General features: G+C 39.0%; 1 protein-coding gene across 1 annotated transcript; it reads right to left on the bottom strand.

The window, feature by feature from the left end:
- Nucleotides 1-770: 770 nt before the first annotated feature.
- brap (BRCA1 associated protein) lies at nt 771-16,847 on the bottom strand. Its single transcript, XM_085464406.1, has 13 exons — nt 16,424-16,847; nt 16,086-16,247; nt 14,141-14,342; nt 13,701-13,890; nt 13,191-13,304; nt 11,456-11,604; nt 11,016-11,091; nt 10,765-10,903; nt 9,943-10,052; nt 9,778-9,867; nt 9,020-9,123; nt 8,204-8,343; nt 771-2,899 (listed from the first exon to the last, which is right to left on the bottom strand). Exons 1-13 carry the CDS (start codon nt 16,500-16,502, stop codon nt 2,670-2,672), a joined length of 1,785 nt encoding a protein of 594 aa, XP_085320532.1. The 5' UTR covers nt 16,503-16,847; the 3' UTR covers nt 771-2,669.
- Nucleotides 16,848-17,262: the final 415 nt, after the last annotated feature.

The raw sequence follows: 17,262 nt of genomic DNA, 5'->3' as shown, positions 1-17,262 counted from the left end.
TTTCCTTAAATTTAGACCACACATTCAAGTCAATTTAATTTTATTTATATAGCGCCAAATCACAACAGCTGCCACAAGGTGTAAGGTAAAGACCCTATAATAACATAGAGAAAACCCCAATAATCGTTGCATTTATTTCCTCTCTATATGATTGTAAATGTTGTTTAGGGAAATATTTGGGGACATTTAGGGCTGCTGGAAACTGTAACCAGCTTGCTCCTGATTTGATTTTTCCTCAAGGATTAATCAATAACTTGAAATGTCTGACCCTTGTAGTTCCACTGGCTGATGAAACATTAGAGGCCATACTTGGGGATATAAATAGAAAAATAAAAGGTGTGGAAAATGTTTGCATGCAGTATCATTTGCCTGTGACTACAGTTGTTACTAAACACAGGCACAGGATTGAAATGTCATCAGGGGGGAGGTATAGAGTGTGACAAATGACAAGTTCCTAAAACTTGTCTTGGAGTGTAGAGAGAAATGCATGCCAATTACCAGGTAGATGGTGTGTCTACGAAGACCAAGCTTTTTAATCTGTCAGCGTGTCTGTGTTTTCCAACTATGTACACAGTTTACTTTCAACAGGCTGCTGGTAATAAACTGTGAATGTAGTAGACTGCAGAAGGATTAGTTAGATCTGACAGTCTGCACTTTAACATCACAGCTGCGTAGTATGTCATTTCAACAAAGATCATTCGTCACTTGACGGCAACCTAGTATGCATCTGTTTCAGCTTAACACACTTTTTACCCCAGAACAAGAAAAACTTCAGAAAATGTTTTATTGAAAGTGGCAGCACAGTTTTAGTGTTAACAACAAAAAACTGAACACTTTCATGGCAATAAAACAAACAACAAAACCCCAGCATGAACGGATGTTTTCAGGAGCATGACTTACCGTATTTTGTTTTTAAATGAAAGCTTCTATGGCTGAAAAAAAAACAGCTCTTTATCTCCTCTCTCAAAGCAGTCGCTACAGGTACATTCCAGCTTTTCTCTTGATGATCACTGTGGAAAAACATCTTTTCATTTAACTTTCGAGAGCGATACTATACTCATGTCTACAAACAACAGTAACCAGCAAGCTTGGTTCCTGTTGGCCGTCACTGGCTATATGCGTGAAATATCTTGTCAGACAATGTCACAGTTAGCATCTCAAATAACTGACAGCAAATCTTATATTTCTGAAATTATTATGTTCCTTTTAGAGGGCTGTAAAGAATCTTTTGCATAGAATGATCTTTTGAGTGGCTGTTTATAAAAAAAAAAAAAAAAAAAAAATCAATGTGTGCTTTCTGCACCAGTTTTTAATTAAGGCCTTAGGGATTCATCTAAAACTTTATTGTGAACATTTTGCAAGGGAAAAAAATATTAGTATTCAAGGAGGGAGCTGAGTCACTTATTTCATCATCTAGGTTATGACACCATGTTCAGGATTGTAACTGCAAAGGTCACAGTTGCTTCTGGTGTTTTTTCTGGTATGGTATTGTATTTAACACATAACCAGGGTACAACTAATGTACCCTGGTTATTTTAATAATTTCTCTGAAAATCTTAATGTTTATATGGCATAATAATACAGATGCTTATCATAATGTCTTAGAGCCAAAGGTCAATGTCATCAAATGGCACAATATTTGTAATTTAAAATCATCTTTAAATGGAGGAATAATAGAATAGCAGCCAGTAATATTAAGAGTTTTAAAGGGTAAATTAAAAAAATCATATTAGACTTTAGTTTTAGAGTCAATAACTACAGTCTTGGGAATATTATGGGAGAAATTCTGAGAAAGATTTCCAGGAAATTAGCTGGAAAATAAGGGATACTGGGACAATACAGATTGATGGAAGGAGGCACATAGTTTCAATAAATCATTAGCAAACATACACAATCCTTTGAACTACTTCCTGGTAATGCTGTAGAATCCTCTGAGGTACACAAGTTGTACTAGTGGTTGGGAATCACTAACCTAGATGGTGAAAACATGGCAAAACATGCTTCCTGCTCCTCATACAAAAATACTGTGCATTCTGTGAACACTGACTCCTGTCCCAATACAATGCACTGCTGAAAAAGGCATTTTCTCCTCCATGTTCTCTGACGAGTGTTTCTACTTAAAGTGGAGAAACAAAAAGAGAAACAAAAAAAAACATTGGAACATAACAGATGAAACAGCCGAGTCCAAAGAAATGAAGGAAAAACTCAGAAAATGTGGACATAAATTTCCTTGATTCTTCTCTCACTTGTAAAAGAACCATCTTTGCATTTTAAGATAATAAAAAGATCACGCAGTGTTTGAAAAGAAGTACTATAATATGGTACTACCTGGGCACAGATGAAATATTTCTGATCAAATAAATATAAATTGTGATCAAAATATATACTTTTAAGTTTTGGAAAGAGAAGAGGACATTTAGATCACACTGATGTTTTGAGTGACTGAGCGATCCTCTCTTATGCTCTTCTTGTAGGAGCTAGGAGTTATGCTAGGAAAATGTGCAGGTAAATATTATCAACATTTACTCCTTCTTCCTGCCTTTACCCTATTAAGAATTACAATAATGCAGATACACATTGAATAAAGGGCTGGGCTCAGTCACAAACATGTCCACAGTGAGAAGCAGCAACACAGTTTCTAGCATGTTCCAGTTGAGTTTAGGCCATGCCTACTTCCTCTTCCTGCCTCGGCCTCTTCTGCCCCTGCCAGAGGAAGGGCCTGCTCCTGCCGAACCCAGAGCGCCGTCAGATGGGCTGGCTGGGATGTTGATCTGTCCCTCTTGAATTTCGCTGCGAGCCTCTGGTGGAAGATGTTCAATCTGCTGCTGGGTCTCCAGATAAAACATCACGTCTCTCAGCTGTTCCTGCAGTTCTGCTATTGTTCCATCTTTACGATCGTCTATAAAAGAAGCCAACGAGGAACAAACAGTGAACAGGTTAAAGTAGAGCTAAACGTGTTCATTCATTCACTCATATTTATCCAGACAGATGATAACAGTTTTAACTAACTAGCATTTATTGAGTAATGATATTATTTAAAGGCCCAAGCAGTGTCAGTTGCAGGAACCCTGTGTTTATACAGATTTGTTATTACTATTACTCCAACACTGTGCCCTTTACTTTTTTCCTGTTCAACAGTCAGTCTGCTTTACAGGTCTTAGATGTATTAAGTTGTGATCTTACACATCTAGTCATTTGCTAAATCCTCAAATGACACAAATAACCAAATGAGTTATGTGTCACTGAGGGACAGACAGCCATTTATACATATACAGTTTGCTGTGAAGCTCTATAAACTTAAACACTGTTGCAAAGTCAGCTGAAGTCCTCTCAAACACTGTTTGAAATTTTTCACCTGACAAACTTATCATTAAAAACATCAAAAGCTACTTTAAAGCATTGTGGGGGTGGAACTGCTGAGGCATTTACACGAGGCTGAACTCGTAAACACAATGTAAAAGAACAAATGCTTTGCTTGAAATGGACTTGAAACATGCTACTGATTACATGCAACCCCCATTGCTGACCTTGTTGCGAACTTCCATAAACATGTAGAATCGTAAGCATTAGAAAAGCTATACAAAAAGTATGGAAATCTACAGAGATTATAATCATAAGGTCTGAAGCTGACAATCTAAATAATTTCTTCCCTAAGAGCTGATGTGAAATACAATGTTCAGTGTTCTATTTCCTGTGCTGATCAGCAGTATACAACGAGGAAACAAGGGGCGTAAAGTCACAGATCTTGGAGGGAAATTCTCAGCCACACACAAAATAGAAGAAATGGGGGAGAAAAAAAAAGTGCAACCCTCCAACAACCACGTCACATTCCACACATCACTGGAGGTCTGCCTTTCAGCTGTTATTATTAGCAAACATTATCGCTGATGTATTAGTGTTGCCATATATGTCAGCTAATTAATCACAACAAATGAAAGCTGAGACTGGCAAAGGTGATTATCATTATATCATGCTGGCACTGTACCGCAGGCGTTCTGAAGACAGACAAGAAATTGTGACACTTGTGAAAGTGTGACTGGGAGAAAGGATACTCCTTCTTAATACCCTGCTTAGCCGACTGCCACCCCAAAACGACTTCTGGTGTTTTCATACAGACAAGCTGGTTGGTATATTATTGATCCCATTCAGCTGTCCTAAGTCAACTCCACAGTCTTGGATTTTACCAGTCTTGGACGTGATACTAATATTTGATTAGAATGCTGTCACACTTATGTCACTGTGGATTAAGTTTTTCCGTTCCTAACCCAGATTACTGATTTCTGCATATCCACCACCTACATATCAGCTGCTAATAAATGAAGCTGCACCACAATTACTCTAAACAAAGAAAAGACTGCTATACCTCTGCCAAGAACAGATCACTGTGTTAACATAATCAGTGGCTGCACTGTTTGCAAAAACCTGAAAGAGCAGTTCAGTTACTAAAGTTTACAGAACATAAGAAGTAGGGGTGCAACGATACTCGTATCGATATTGAACCGTTCGATACAGTGCTTTCGGTTCGGTACGCATATGTATCGAACAATACAAAATTTTTAATTTATTTTATCAACTTTCCTTCTGACGATGCTGTCTGTGTTGAGCGCTCAGTGGATCTGTGCTCGACAGTGCAGCCTAGGCGGAGTAGTCAAACGCAGATTCACTGAGCGCAGGGGAAGCTAGCGAGACAGAAGTTAAGCTCGTTGCAACATGGCAAATTGAACCTCCCCCACCCTCATTCAGATCTGGCGTTTGGAACTATTTTGGTTTTCATGTGACGTATGACCCTGAAGGTAAGCGAGTCATGGACTAAAGTAAAACAGTATGTTGGATGTGCCATGCAATGCTCAATTACATTGGTGGGAACTAGTGCGTTAGCGCAGTTAGCTCGTTAACGTGTTGGCCGTCCAGCCCCACGCACGGGGCGATCCGCGGTAGCTCGTTAACGGAGATTTGCCGTGTTGTGGCGTTAATGTCATTTCAACGAGATTAACGCTGACAGCACTAGTGGGAACACAACGAATATGACTGCACATTTACTCCGACAACATCCTAGTGCAAAGACAAGTGGAAGCAGACAAAAACAACAAGCACGCATGCTACAAACTTTACCCGAGTCATTTAGACAGCCGTTAGCACATGATTCTCCTTATGGGGACCTGATATGTTTAATATGCTGCTGAGAATATAGCCCAGAAGAAGCTTATAGTATAGCTTTTATTTTGGAAAGAGCCATTTCTCTGTAATAAACTCTCTTTTCCAAAGATGATTTCTCGATCAAGAGAGATTTTTTTTATTACTTTGTTGTTTCAGCAACATTAAATTTAAAAACTGTACTTTTGCGTTAAAATATATATTTATAATTTTAATAAATGACAAATTAAAAAGGCATGAACCTTATTGTGTATCGAAAAAATATCGAACCGTGACACCAAAGCATTGAACCGAACCGAACCGTGAATTTTGTGTATCATTGCACCCCTAATAAGAAGATGCCATTTCTGGGTCAGCTCTGAAGAAAAAGAAATCTCATTTAGCTTTCAAAATAATTTAAAACAAAGCAACAGAAACAGCTTGTCTATAAAATGCTGCTTTAGCTCGATTCATATAACACAAAGAGCTTGCAAAGTAAATTCAACATAACATGGTGAACTTGTATGATCAGATCATCATCTGTCAGTACATGTCAGTGAAATATGAGCAGGAGGTAGGGCTGTTCGATATAACGATATATATCGGATGATGATATAAAAACGTCTATCGTTTCATTTTACGCTATCGTTTGTTTCGTGGTGTCGCAAAATAAACTGTTCATGGCAATATTTTTTCATCGTTTTGATGGTCACTGTAGTGGCTATTTTAATTTCTTAAAGTTCTCTCTTTCTCTTATATTTAATATAAACACACTACAGACGGACAAGCCCCTGTTTTTATGCGTTGTGGTTAGCAACAACGACGGTAACAGCATCGCGTGTCCGCTTGTTTATGTTCCACATAAACCTTTCACAATAAAGCTCACGATTCTGTTGAGACTTTTCAAAATAAACTGAATCACGTGAAAGAGCAAATTATTTACGGATGAGGATTAAAAAAGAGCCGCCATGTGCTAAAAAATTAACCATAGACTCAAATGTTAGAACAGGCTTTTCCCCGCAGTACACCTATCTATAAATACTCACAAAGAAAACTGCGGCCGTTACAACTTATGTCTAAAAATGTATCGTTTCATGCATCAGTTAAAACACTCAACTCCAGCTACATGACGCGCAGCTGGAAACACTTCCCGCAAGACGAGCTGCCCGAGATTCACAGAATTTACAGAAAATGTTACATTCTTATATCGGGATATCAGATTTTGGTCATATCGCACAGCCTTTTCAGGAGGACTGTGATCACCTCAATTCGAGCCCAGTCAGTTCTAACAGGAAAGAACATGTATGTCTGTGGTTCAGGAGGCAGAGCAGGTTATTAACTATAGCTTTGTGGTTCACCCCCCAGTCAGCATTCCAAAGTATTTCAAAGCATCCCCGGGCAAGAGGCTGAACCTTGAGCTTACCCCCAAATACATCCTTTGGAGTCTGAGTGTCTATGAGTATGCTTAGGTGAATTGAAAAAACAAACAAACAACCAAACCAGGCACTCACACACACGCGCGCACACACGCGCGCGCACACACGCGCGCGCACACACGCGCGCACACACACACACACACACACACATGGGTGTGTGACATTGGGTAAATGAAGCTTGTAGTAAAAAGTGCCTGAAGTAGTAAACTGCTATGCAAGTCCAGTCCATTTAGAATATAACATTCTGTGAAAGAGTCAAAACTGACATTTTTACTATATTTTTTTTCTACATTAACACACAGCACATGCCCAGGAGGATATTTGTTTAAATAATCTTGATCCTCACAACTGTGTGTGCCAGGAAAAATACAGGTATGGTGAAACTGTAAACCTAAAATTTCCATTCAAACCTCTGACCTGATACTTAACTTGCCTCAGGCAAAACAGTGATGAAAGCCGCCTTGTGTTGAGTCCAGAGCAAATGGTGCTCTGATAGTAATACACTACAAAGTAGGTGTCAGTAAATGCTTTACACTGCAGATTTTAATCATAAGTAAAGAAGATTTTAATAATCTGAAAATATAGACTGAAGCTGGTTTGAAAGCAGAGAGACTGCTTACAAAATGTATGAATCTCCTAAGTGTTTGACTCTGTCCATCTATATTAAAAACACTTCTTTGGTGTATGTGGTTCCTGTCTGCTTGCAGAATGACTGTACTCAGCCGCAGGCTAAGCAATTTGTTAATGATTTGCAAATATTTCTGTGCAAAGAGGAACTAGTTTCTCACTACAGCCCTGAAATAAAAATAACCCATGCTGTTTCATAGTCAAAGGTCCTTTTTTCATTTTGAGTATTTACATATTCTAAGCAACCAGCAGCCAATCATTGGGAACGGTCCTGTTACTCATTCTTCTCCACCAACCCGTTGCTCTAGATTCGCAACTACTTTCATCAGTTTCTGTTTAAAGCAATAGGTGATGCAATAGTGAACTAGCAGGCTTGAAGTTAAAATATCTAAAAGAATCCTTTCTGTACTCTGGCCACCAGTGTTGTACCAATTGCCTTTACCTCATGCATTTGGAGCATATACACACTAAAATTAAAAATATACAAATGAAAACTAACAAGAAGTGTACAAAGAATTCAGGTTCACATTTATTTGTAGCCGGTGCTATTTAATGCCAATTAAAGAAAATCTTGAAAAAGTCTAAATTAAATTCTTCTATCAGCATGTGTAAACATGCTGTGCCAAATTGAACATGCTACACTTCCCTGTTGGTATATGTTACTCTGAACATAGGGTATCACAACGGTTTTAAAAATAAAAAATACAAATCACACATTAATCATGGAAATATTGCACTGCATTGTTCACTCTGAGGCTTCTTTCATTTGTGAATTTGGCAGGCTGACAAAATAATACGTCCAGCACTTGAAGCGTTTTTGTTTTTTCCTCTCAGTTGAAGCATCAACATCCTCAGAAGTTCCATTTTTTGCTGTGCTTCGACAACTTGATATCACCACTGTGATAAAACTGTTTATACCAGCATGCTACAGTTTTCAACCCACTGAGTTAATACAGAGCATCAATATTGAGTACTACTACATGACTTATTGGTCTCTCTTTACATACCGCTTTCTTTTGCTTTGCGTTCCTCCTCTGACAGCTGTACCTGCAGCTGTGCCTGATTGGCTCTCAGACAGCGGTTCATCTCCTGCTCCTCCGTCAGCTCTTGGCTCAGCTTCACCACTCGACTGTTCAACTGAGTGCATCTGAAAGTAGAAATGCAGCAGTGCTGCATGTTGTCAGGTTCCATACAAAAACAAGCCCTATAGATTATTTGGTCTAAAGTCTGGGTGTCTGATTGGGTTTAACTAAACTAAGAAGTTGTAATGTAAATAAAGCTTTTAACAGCAGAAACTTTGGCTTGTTATAGCAGGAAAAGCAATGTTACTATCAATTTGAGCCTGCATCATAGAAGTGACACACCCAATACCTGGTTGACCATGCAGCAACAAAGATTTACTGCTCCACTGCACATTTTGCAAGCCACAATGACAACTCTTCAAATAAGGCATTTAATCCTGTTTCCTCTGTAGTTCCAGTTATTTAAAAAAAAAAAAAAAAAAAAAAAAAAAGCACAAAAATGGGATCTGAGTAAGTGCTTGTTAGGGCATTTTCAGCTGTCAAACAATCGTTTGCTAAGGAAATGAGGAATTTTCCCACCTCAAGACTACATATTGAGAGCCTTGGTTGAATTGTTTTATGTGCTGTGGGGATATAACTTTATCTCCTCCACTAAATAATTTTTAGAGTTTTAGTTTGCGTTATACACTCAAGTCTATAGTGCAACCACACTGTCCAATTGGTTCATAAAAAAAGAGCACAGATACCAACAACTACTGGGACCACTGAACACACAATATAAAAAAGTAACCGAACACCTACTTTTTCTCTATGCTCTGTTTGTCTTTGCTCATTTCTCCTAACCGTCGCTCTAGGTTATCACAGCGCTCCAATGTCTCCTTAAATTTCGCTTTCATGTTGTTTATCTGAAATATGTACAAAAAGATAGAGGTTAGAAAAAGGCAGCTGGGACAAAGGACCTGTGTTTTGCATTTCCACAAGAGGGCAATAGATAAATCGAGATGGACAGGCACTAGTCAAGAGGACTAAGCCGGGACTGGGGTCCTATACTACTGCACATGTGCTGCTTAGCAAACCAATCCACTCTAAACTGCTAAGAAATGTACATTTTATAAGTGAATAAGTAGCTGTAAGTGATAAGTTATATTAGTGTCTGTGGCGATTGTTCATTGTATTTGGGGCAGCTAGTGAGTCCTTTGCTCTCAACAGTTCTCCCATGAGTAGATATAAGCCAATACTGTTCAAGATGTTGTCAGCAAGAGAACATGATGAAACACAGTCTAACTTACAAGTGTTTACCTTTGTGTTTGCTATGAATTGTTCATTTGTGATTATTAGTTCAGATGTTGTATAAAGTACTTTGAGTGCTCCAGGAGAGTAGAAAAGCGCTAAATAAGAATCAGTCCATTTACCATACCATCCATGTGTATCAGTAAATCGAGTGGAATCTAGAGCTCGACTTCTATGCCTCAGTTTGGTTCTTCTAAACTTTACAGCCTGATATAAGTCAATATTCATTAAGGGATTGCAAAACTTGTGTTGCATTTGTCCACAAGTACCTCTTCAGCTGTCTCCTTCTCCAGATGAACAATCTTATTCTCCCAGTAAATTCTTTGAGACTCGAGCTGACTTGTCAGCAGGTATGAGTACTGCAGACAGAGAGAACTCATTTAGAACATTTTGATGTCGATTGCCGTTACAAAACAACAACAGCAGATGCTCACCTCTAGCTGGAGTGCATCAATTTTCTCTGCCTGGCAGGTGTCTCCCTCACACTCATACTGCACCATCTTCCCGTCAGTCTTACTGGCCACAAGCCGATGTACATAGTTATCTACAATACCAGCAATAGCCTTAGTCAGGTATTATACTTTCCAAAACACATTTCAAAAGACATCAAATAAAATCATTACAGACTATTCTGTCATTTTTACACTTTGCCTTCTTGTTTTTGGCTTCACTGTCTCTCTAGTTACTACAGGGCAGAACTGTTTGCTATCAGGACTTCATAAAAGCTGATAATGAGTCTGGCTCCAACTTATTTAGGTATTCTTCTGCCCCCTATGGGGAGAAAACTGATTATAGCAGCAAATTATTCTGGTAATTTACAGCCACCCTCCTTAAACAGAAACCATTCTGCTCATTTTCAGCTTCATACTTTTTGTTTTTGGAGTCTACCAACAACTTTGCCTGGTTTGCGGTTCAAAATAATCTTTGTATAACTTTGTATAAAGTGTTTTATCTCTTCTCCCTTAAAACCAGCTTTCTGGTGATAGGTTTGCCCTTGTAAACAGAAGTTTTGAAGATATAGCACATGAGGTTAGACTTCTGTGACTGAGATGGCCATATTAGAGCTATTCTTTCTCTATAACATAGACAGAAAGAACATACATTTAGCAACTGAAAAGCAGTCTGAAGGCCGAGCCCAATATTGAACTCCAGTACAGTATATGAGCATCAACTGCTGTAACAGTATAAGTACAACAGAAAATAAGAAAAAGCAGAACATGCATCATTTTAACAGCAGCATGCACAAAATCCAGTACCTCCTGCGTAGTCCCAGACTCGGTGATTGGTGAGCTGCATAGCGTAGGTATGCTGTGTTTCTTCAAAGTGCTTGTAGGCATGGCGGCTAACGTAGCGACCACATCCAATATGACCGCAGATCAAGCATATCCACAGATTCTATGAAGAAAGATTCAATGAGGGACAAAAAAAAAGAAGGTTAAAAGCAAAAAGCAAGAAGATCAAGTGATTATCTTCTATTACACCACTGTGGGAGAGTGAAACCGCTTACCTCCTGCACTCCACATTCAAAGCATTTGTTCTCTTCAACTGGTTCTGGTGTTTGACAGTACCTACATACAGGACACCTGAAAACAACACACATTCGGCTTTGTCACAAACATGCAGTTGTCTTTTGTAAATCAGGAGAATGCATGTAAAGAGCAGGACAAAAACAACACATGGCACAAAATGACAAAGCCTGGAGAAATATCCAGTGGAGTGAATATCAGGTGAATGCATTTAAACTACATCAGAGAAACTATCACACATGATTGACTTAAAGCTGGCAGATAAGAACAGATCTTTTCACATACTTTGTTAAAGTAAGTCAGAAATAGGTTTTATTGTCTAATATCAAGTGTTTTAAATTGAGTAAGCAAAAATTAGCTAACTACCAAGTTGAAACTGATGTAGTAAATACAGGGGAACTTGTATGTGCATTCAACTCACGAGGCATCTTCCCAGCGCTGGAGACACTGGCTGTGAAAGCTGTGGTTGCACAGAGTGGTGAGGATGCCATTAACAGACTCGTCCATTCTCTCCAGGCACACAGTGCACTTGGGCAACTCAGTCAGCTCCATCACTGGAAGACTGGCTCCCTGAGGAGACGGAGCAGGAAGGAAAGAACGGAAGAAAGGAGGTTGATGATAAGAGACAAGAAATCACTTTAAAAAAATTCTGGGTTTTAATACTGAAACAACAGAGAAGGACTGATTTAAACGGACTTATATTCGTTCTGGCTGCACACAATGTAAAGGGTGTAAACAGCAAACATCAATAGGTGAGATGATATAATGTTATTTTTGTGCCTCTATTCTGAGTGCATGTAAAAAAAAATTGCAAGCGCAAATGTTGCATTTTGAGGAGAAAATGATTTTGAGGGAAGAAAAGTTTAATTTGAGCGAACAAAATTCATTGCTGCATGCAAGAAATGTATTTCAGTGTTTGCCATTATCCATATACACACACAATAATGGCCCCTCTCGCTCAGTTGTTGATATTTGCTCTTGCTCAGATCTCTGCTCTGTGTGCTGACCGACATCTGTGGACCTGCTCTCAGTGTGTCGTTCCCGCTCTCAACATCCCTGCTTCCTGCACGCTCAATTCTTTCTGTAAGCCGTTACAAGTGTGCCACAAAACCAACCAATCACAGACTTGGATACAAAAATTCTGACTGGAGACCAAAAGAGCCAATCAGCTTTCTAGCCACTGCATTCCGAACACACGGTCCAGAATGTAGCTAAATCCATTTTCGGTTAGTATGTTTAATTATTATATTTTAAAATATATAATTTTTATTTATTTATTTATTTATTTTTGCTGGTTTTAATCTAGTTTAAACTAAATCACTCCACTAGATTTAGCTACATTCTGGACCGTGTTTCCGGAATGCAGTGGCTAATGCACAGAGCAGATATGTTGAGAGGAAAAGCGACCCACTGAGAGCAGGTCCACAGATGTCTGTCAGCACACAAAGCAGAGACCTGAGCAAATCCAACAACTGAGCAAGAGGGACTGTTATTGTGTGAGTGTATATGGATAAGAGCAAACACTGAAATACTTTTCTTCACTCAAAATTAATTATTTTCTCCTCAAAATGCAACATTTGCGCTTGCAATTTTTATTTTTAACATGTGCTCAGAATAGAGGCACAAAAATAACACCATAAGATGACAAAAGCACCTTTATTAAAGCAGAATGAGTAATATAAAATGCCAAAAAGGGGTTATATTTAAATGCAGTTCTTAGAAACTGTTGCAGTTTAGAGGAAAAAAAAATCAGTATAAGTTATGGTCAATGTGATATTAAAACATTTTTGGCACACTGCCTGCTGTAAACCAGCTGTTTCATACCAGACACCACTGACAAAAAAAGTAAGTAATTGTAAAGCAATTCTATCTCCCAAAACACAGGATCTAATTAAAAAACACAAAGCAAACCAAACCAAGTTTTTGTTAATGGACTCTGTTGACTATTTAAAAAAAAAAAAGAAAAAAAAAAAAGAGTGACTTGTTTCCACAAATCACCAAACTTTTTTGTTTTTGTTCCCACCAATGCACTTGTAACATTAACTAACGTGTATCTCTAATATTCTCAGATAAATATCCTCTAATAACTTCACAAACACCACCCACCTGCTGCAGACTGAATAATGTGTAAAAGCTAAAAACCAAAAATCACTCACTTCTTCAGACTTGATGACCTCTGCTCGCTCCACATAGACCAGCTGGCACACTGCTTCCTCTATAGAGTTGAACTGGCGGCCATTGCATGCTGTGTAAAAACTGTCTGCGTCTGCCTACAAATAAGAGAGCCGGAAACGTATTGTATTTGGAACAGTTATATACAGTTAATTGTATTAAAGCAGCAGTTAATACTCTGTCATCTCTAAGCATGAAGCTCTCAGAACTCTGAATTGATCAAAATCCCAAGGTCTATTGCCAAAAAACTGCGAGAATAAAATAAAACTGTAAAAATCAATATTACTATAGTTGAGAAACAAAACTAAAACATTTTGCAATATGGCAGCATTTGTTTATGTTACAGAGAGGCTGAAAACCCTGAACTGCCTAAACCTCACATCAAGTACCAACAATTATTACTATTCATTGAATTTTTTGATGCAGGCTTACAAAAACATAAACCAACATCCTTCAAACTTCACTTGCGGAGGGAAAAGTGAAGGAGATGATACCTGTGTGCAGAATTTAATGAGAACCATGTATTGGTTAGGGGTAGAGTCCCGTATGATCTTCATGTGCTCCATGACATCATTAAAAGGAGCCATGAGCTTCATAAGGTCATGGCTGGTCATGGTCGCTGGGACGGTGATGATGCACACCATAGCGCTGCGCCTGACATCTTCAGTCAGTGATGTCATTTTGCTGCAATAAAGAGCAGGGAAAAACAAGAAAACAAGAATTGTGACTAAAACGTCAATGTTAGCTTGAAATGGTGGAAGTGAAATTGTATCATTACAAGCAGTTTGAGGTGGACTCTGGAGTTCGATAAAGAAAGCATCAGACTTTTATCAGCTGCAATTTAGCCGACAATGATCTGATAAAAAGTGCCCAAATACAGATCCCTATTGTTCACCTCATCACATCTGTCATAAACACACCAGATGAGACTCACTTGGTCTTGTAGAGGTGCATGATACCGTGAATGATCTCCACTGACGGGTTCCCGCTGAAGAAAGAGATCTGGTCCGGGAGCTGCTTGGAGGGTGAGTCCGGAGCTGTGCCTGTCGTAAACCTATCCTCTGCACCCTCCTGACTGTCTACACCAGTCTTTGCATCCTGAATTTCACTGTTCCGCTCCTCACGTCCACCTGTGTCTGGAAGAGAAATTCAGCAATTTAGATTATATATATTTTTAATGTGTATGAACAGACAAAACCAACTTACTTTCATTCCTGCTTACAAGAATTAAAAAACAGGTAGAATAGACATGCAGGCCTATTCTACGCCTAAATACGCCAAATGTTCTAATTATTTAAAATGGCTTTAAAATTCGTTGCTTCCTCAGCTCACATCTCTCGGAAGGAATGAAGTAAGATGTGAGTAGAGGCGAAAAGAGAAACTGAGGCTCTACAAACTAAGAAATGAGAGGACAAGAAAGAGGATGAATATGTATAAATGGCACATTTTATTTATGGAGGCCAAAGGTGACTTAAATTACTTTGAACATGTCATGGTTGTTGGTGCCAGAAGGACTGGTATGAGTATTTTAGAAACTGATAATCTACTGGGATTTTCCAGCACATCCATCTCCACAGGCTACAATTCAGACAGACTGACCAAAGCCAAACAGTTAGGTGGATGTGAAAAATGTTGTCTGCTCTGATGAGTCTAGTTTTCTTCTGCGAAATCTGGCTGGTAAGGTGAGAATTTCAGGCAAAAAACATGAAAGTATGGATCCTGGCTTACATCAATGGTTCAGACTGGTGGCAGAATAATACTGTGGGGGACAGTTTCTCGGGACATTTAGAGTCAAGAGCCTCTCAGTATCAACTGATCATCGTTTTAACACCACAGCTGCTGATCTGAGTATTGCTGCTGACTATTTTCAATCCTCTGATGGCTGCTTCCAGCAGGGAGAATGACCTTCACAGACACCACATCTCAATCCAATAAAACAGCGGTCCCCAACCCCGGGGCCACCAGTCCGTGAGTCATTTGGTACTGGGCCGCGAGAGTTGCGGCTCTGCTGTGAAATTTATGGTTTTCAGGGTTTTTATCGTTACCTTGGTTTCCCTGGGTCTTTTCCCGTGTTGTAGTTGTGTGTCTTATTTTGAAAGAAATATTTCTGCATTACCATAGTGACCAAAGAGCATTAAGGGGCAGAGAGGAGGATGTTACTCTCAATGTTGTTGGCGCATTTCAGGAGGACACTGCTAATAAAGTTACACAATTACACAGTGAATCTGCATTTATTATTATATTTATAAAATACCACAGTTTTTGTCTTGGTCGTATCATTTTATTTTGTTGTATTTATCCGCGACACCTTAAAGGCCGGTCCGTAAAAATATTTTCTGACATTAAACCGGTCCGTGGCACAAAAAAGGATGGGGACCGCTGCAATACAATATATTTGGGATGTTGTGGAACGGGAGATATGTGTCACGAATGCGTAGCTAGCAAATCAATAGATTATAGACCAAAAACTGAGTAACATTTCCAGCACCTTGTTAGCCCTGTGCAATGAAGAATTAAGGCATGTCTGGATGCAAAAGGGGCCTGACATAGTAGGTGTAAACCTAACAAAATAGCCAGAAAGTATTGTGTGTTTTATACATGATACACAGTCACCTGATGACCACATATGGAAAAGATAGTGTATTTTACTGGTGTCAGTATTTTACACTTTCATTTTCTTCCCTGTTATTTCTCACCTGCCTGGCTTTTCAGAAATATTATTTACTAACCATACAAACGTTGACATTAATAGTTATTAAGATGCTGAATTAGGTTCAGTGTGATAAAAACACTAAAGTCTTGCACTCAGAGCTGACCTTTTATGCTTTTCATATTTTATGTCATATATAGGTACACTTAAACATCAGGAAAATTCTTACTTGGGCTGGGCTCAAAGGTCTCTATCACCATGTCCCCCATGGCTCTGCTGCCGATGTGCTGGTGCAGCACAGCTGATCTTTCCAGGTCGGTTTTTCCACTCAGACTGTGTTTGGCTAAACCCAGAGCTTTCTCCTGCAGCTCCTCCTCTGACATGCCTTCAACTGCACACGAGAGGAACAGAGTCAGGCATTAGCTATAATGAAGCAATTCGTTAGTTTGAAATTACCTTGTGAAAACAGTAAAACGACTAACAGTGGACAATTGGGTCTTCACGCCTATTGTTGGTTAGCTGTTTAACTTTCAGCAGATATTTGAAAATTAAGAGAATAAAACTCACCAGCGCAGTACTGGAAACCTTGTGGAAAAGGTGACTGGTCGGCTAACTCCAGACGAATAACGACCAGCGACACACTCATGTGTTATAACTGGGGATGCCACTTAACACAGAACAAAACAAGCCGCTGACAGCTGAGCTAAAAGAGCTAGCACGTAGAGCTAGCTGGATGACTGGCAAGATATTCAGTTCGTGTCTAATTACAGTAAGCAGACAAATACAGCAGAAGCAAAGAGCTTTCAGTTTAGCTTCAAAACTTTCATTTTATGCACAGTTTTTTTTCTTTCTTTTCCGCGCATAAAAACACAAATCAGATTTGTTTTGAATACTAATACAAGCTAGCTGTGTCGAACCACTTCCCCTTCTTCTTCGTCTTCTTCAGCTTTTTCTTCTTTAATTTGAGTAAGGCAGAGTAGACGCTACAGCGGTGTATTACTGCCCTCTGCTGTTTGTTTGTTTTGTTTTTTTTAAATTCTTGTTCCCTTTTCCCCTGTGGTGTGACAGAAAAAGATACTAAGAACAGATGGAGGCAGATTATTTTGCTGAGGCGACCCCTAAAGAGAGCAGCCAAAAGAAGAAAAAGATGATGGTGACTACTTTAACAGGAAAAGGTGTTTTTCCTTGTATTGCAAGGCAAAATGTCCCACATTATTTCTCCCTTTGTCGTAGCACATTGACATTTTTATGACTGACTCACTCATGACTGAAGTGCATTCTCATTATAGAGCAGTCTCTTTTATTTCCTTACAAGAAACCTTTGACAAGTAGACACATATGCTGGTCTTCAGATAAAACCTGCCTCAGAACCTCTTTAGAGACTTCTGAATAATATATATGCCCGC

Source organism: Copadichromis virginalis, linkage group LG7 (assembly GCF_057382275.1).
Source record: "Copadichromis virginalis isolate Kocher_CV1m ecotype Utaka linkage group LG7, C_Virginalis_male_GT1.1, whole genome shotgun sequence".
NCBI lineage: Eukaryota > Metazoa > Chordata > Actinopteri > Cichliformes > Cichlidae > Copadichromis > Copadichromis virginalis.
The sequence above is the reverse complement of the archived record's forward strand: the minus strand, read 5'-3'. Positions and strand labels throughout refer to the sequence as shown.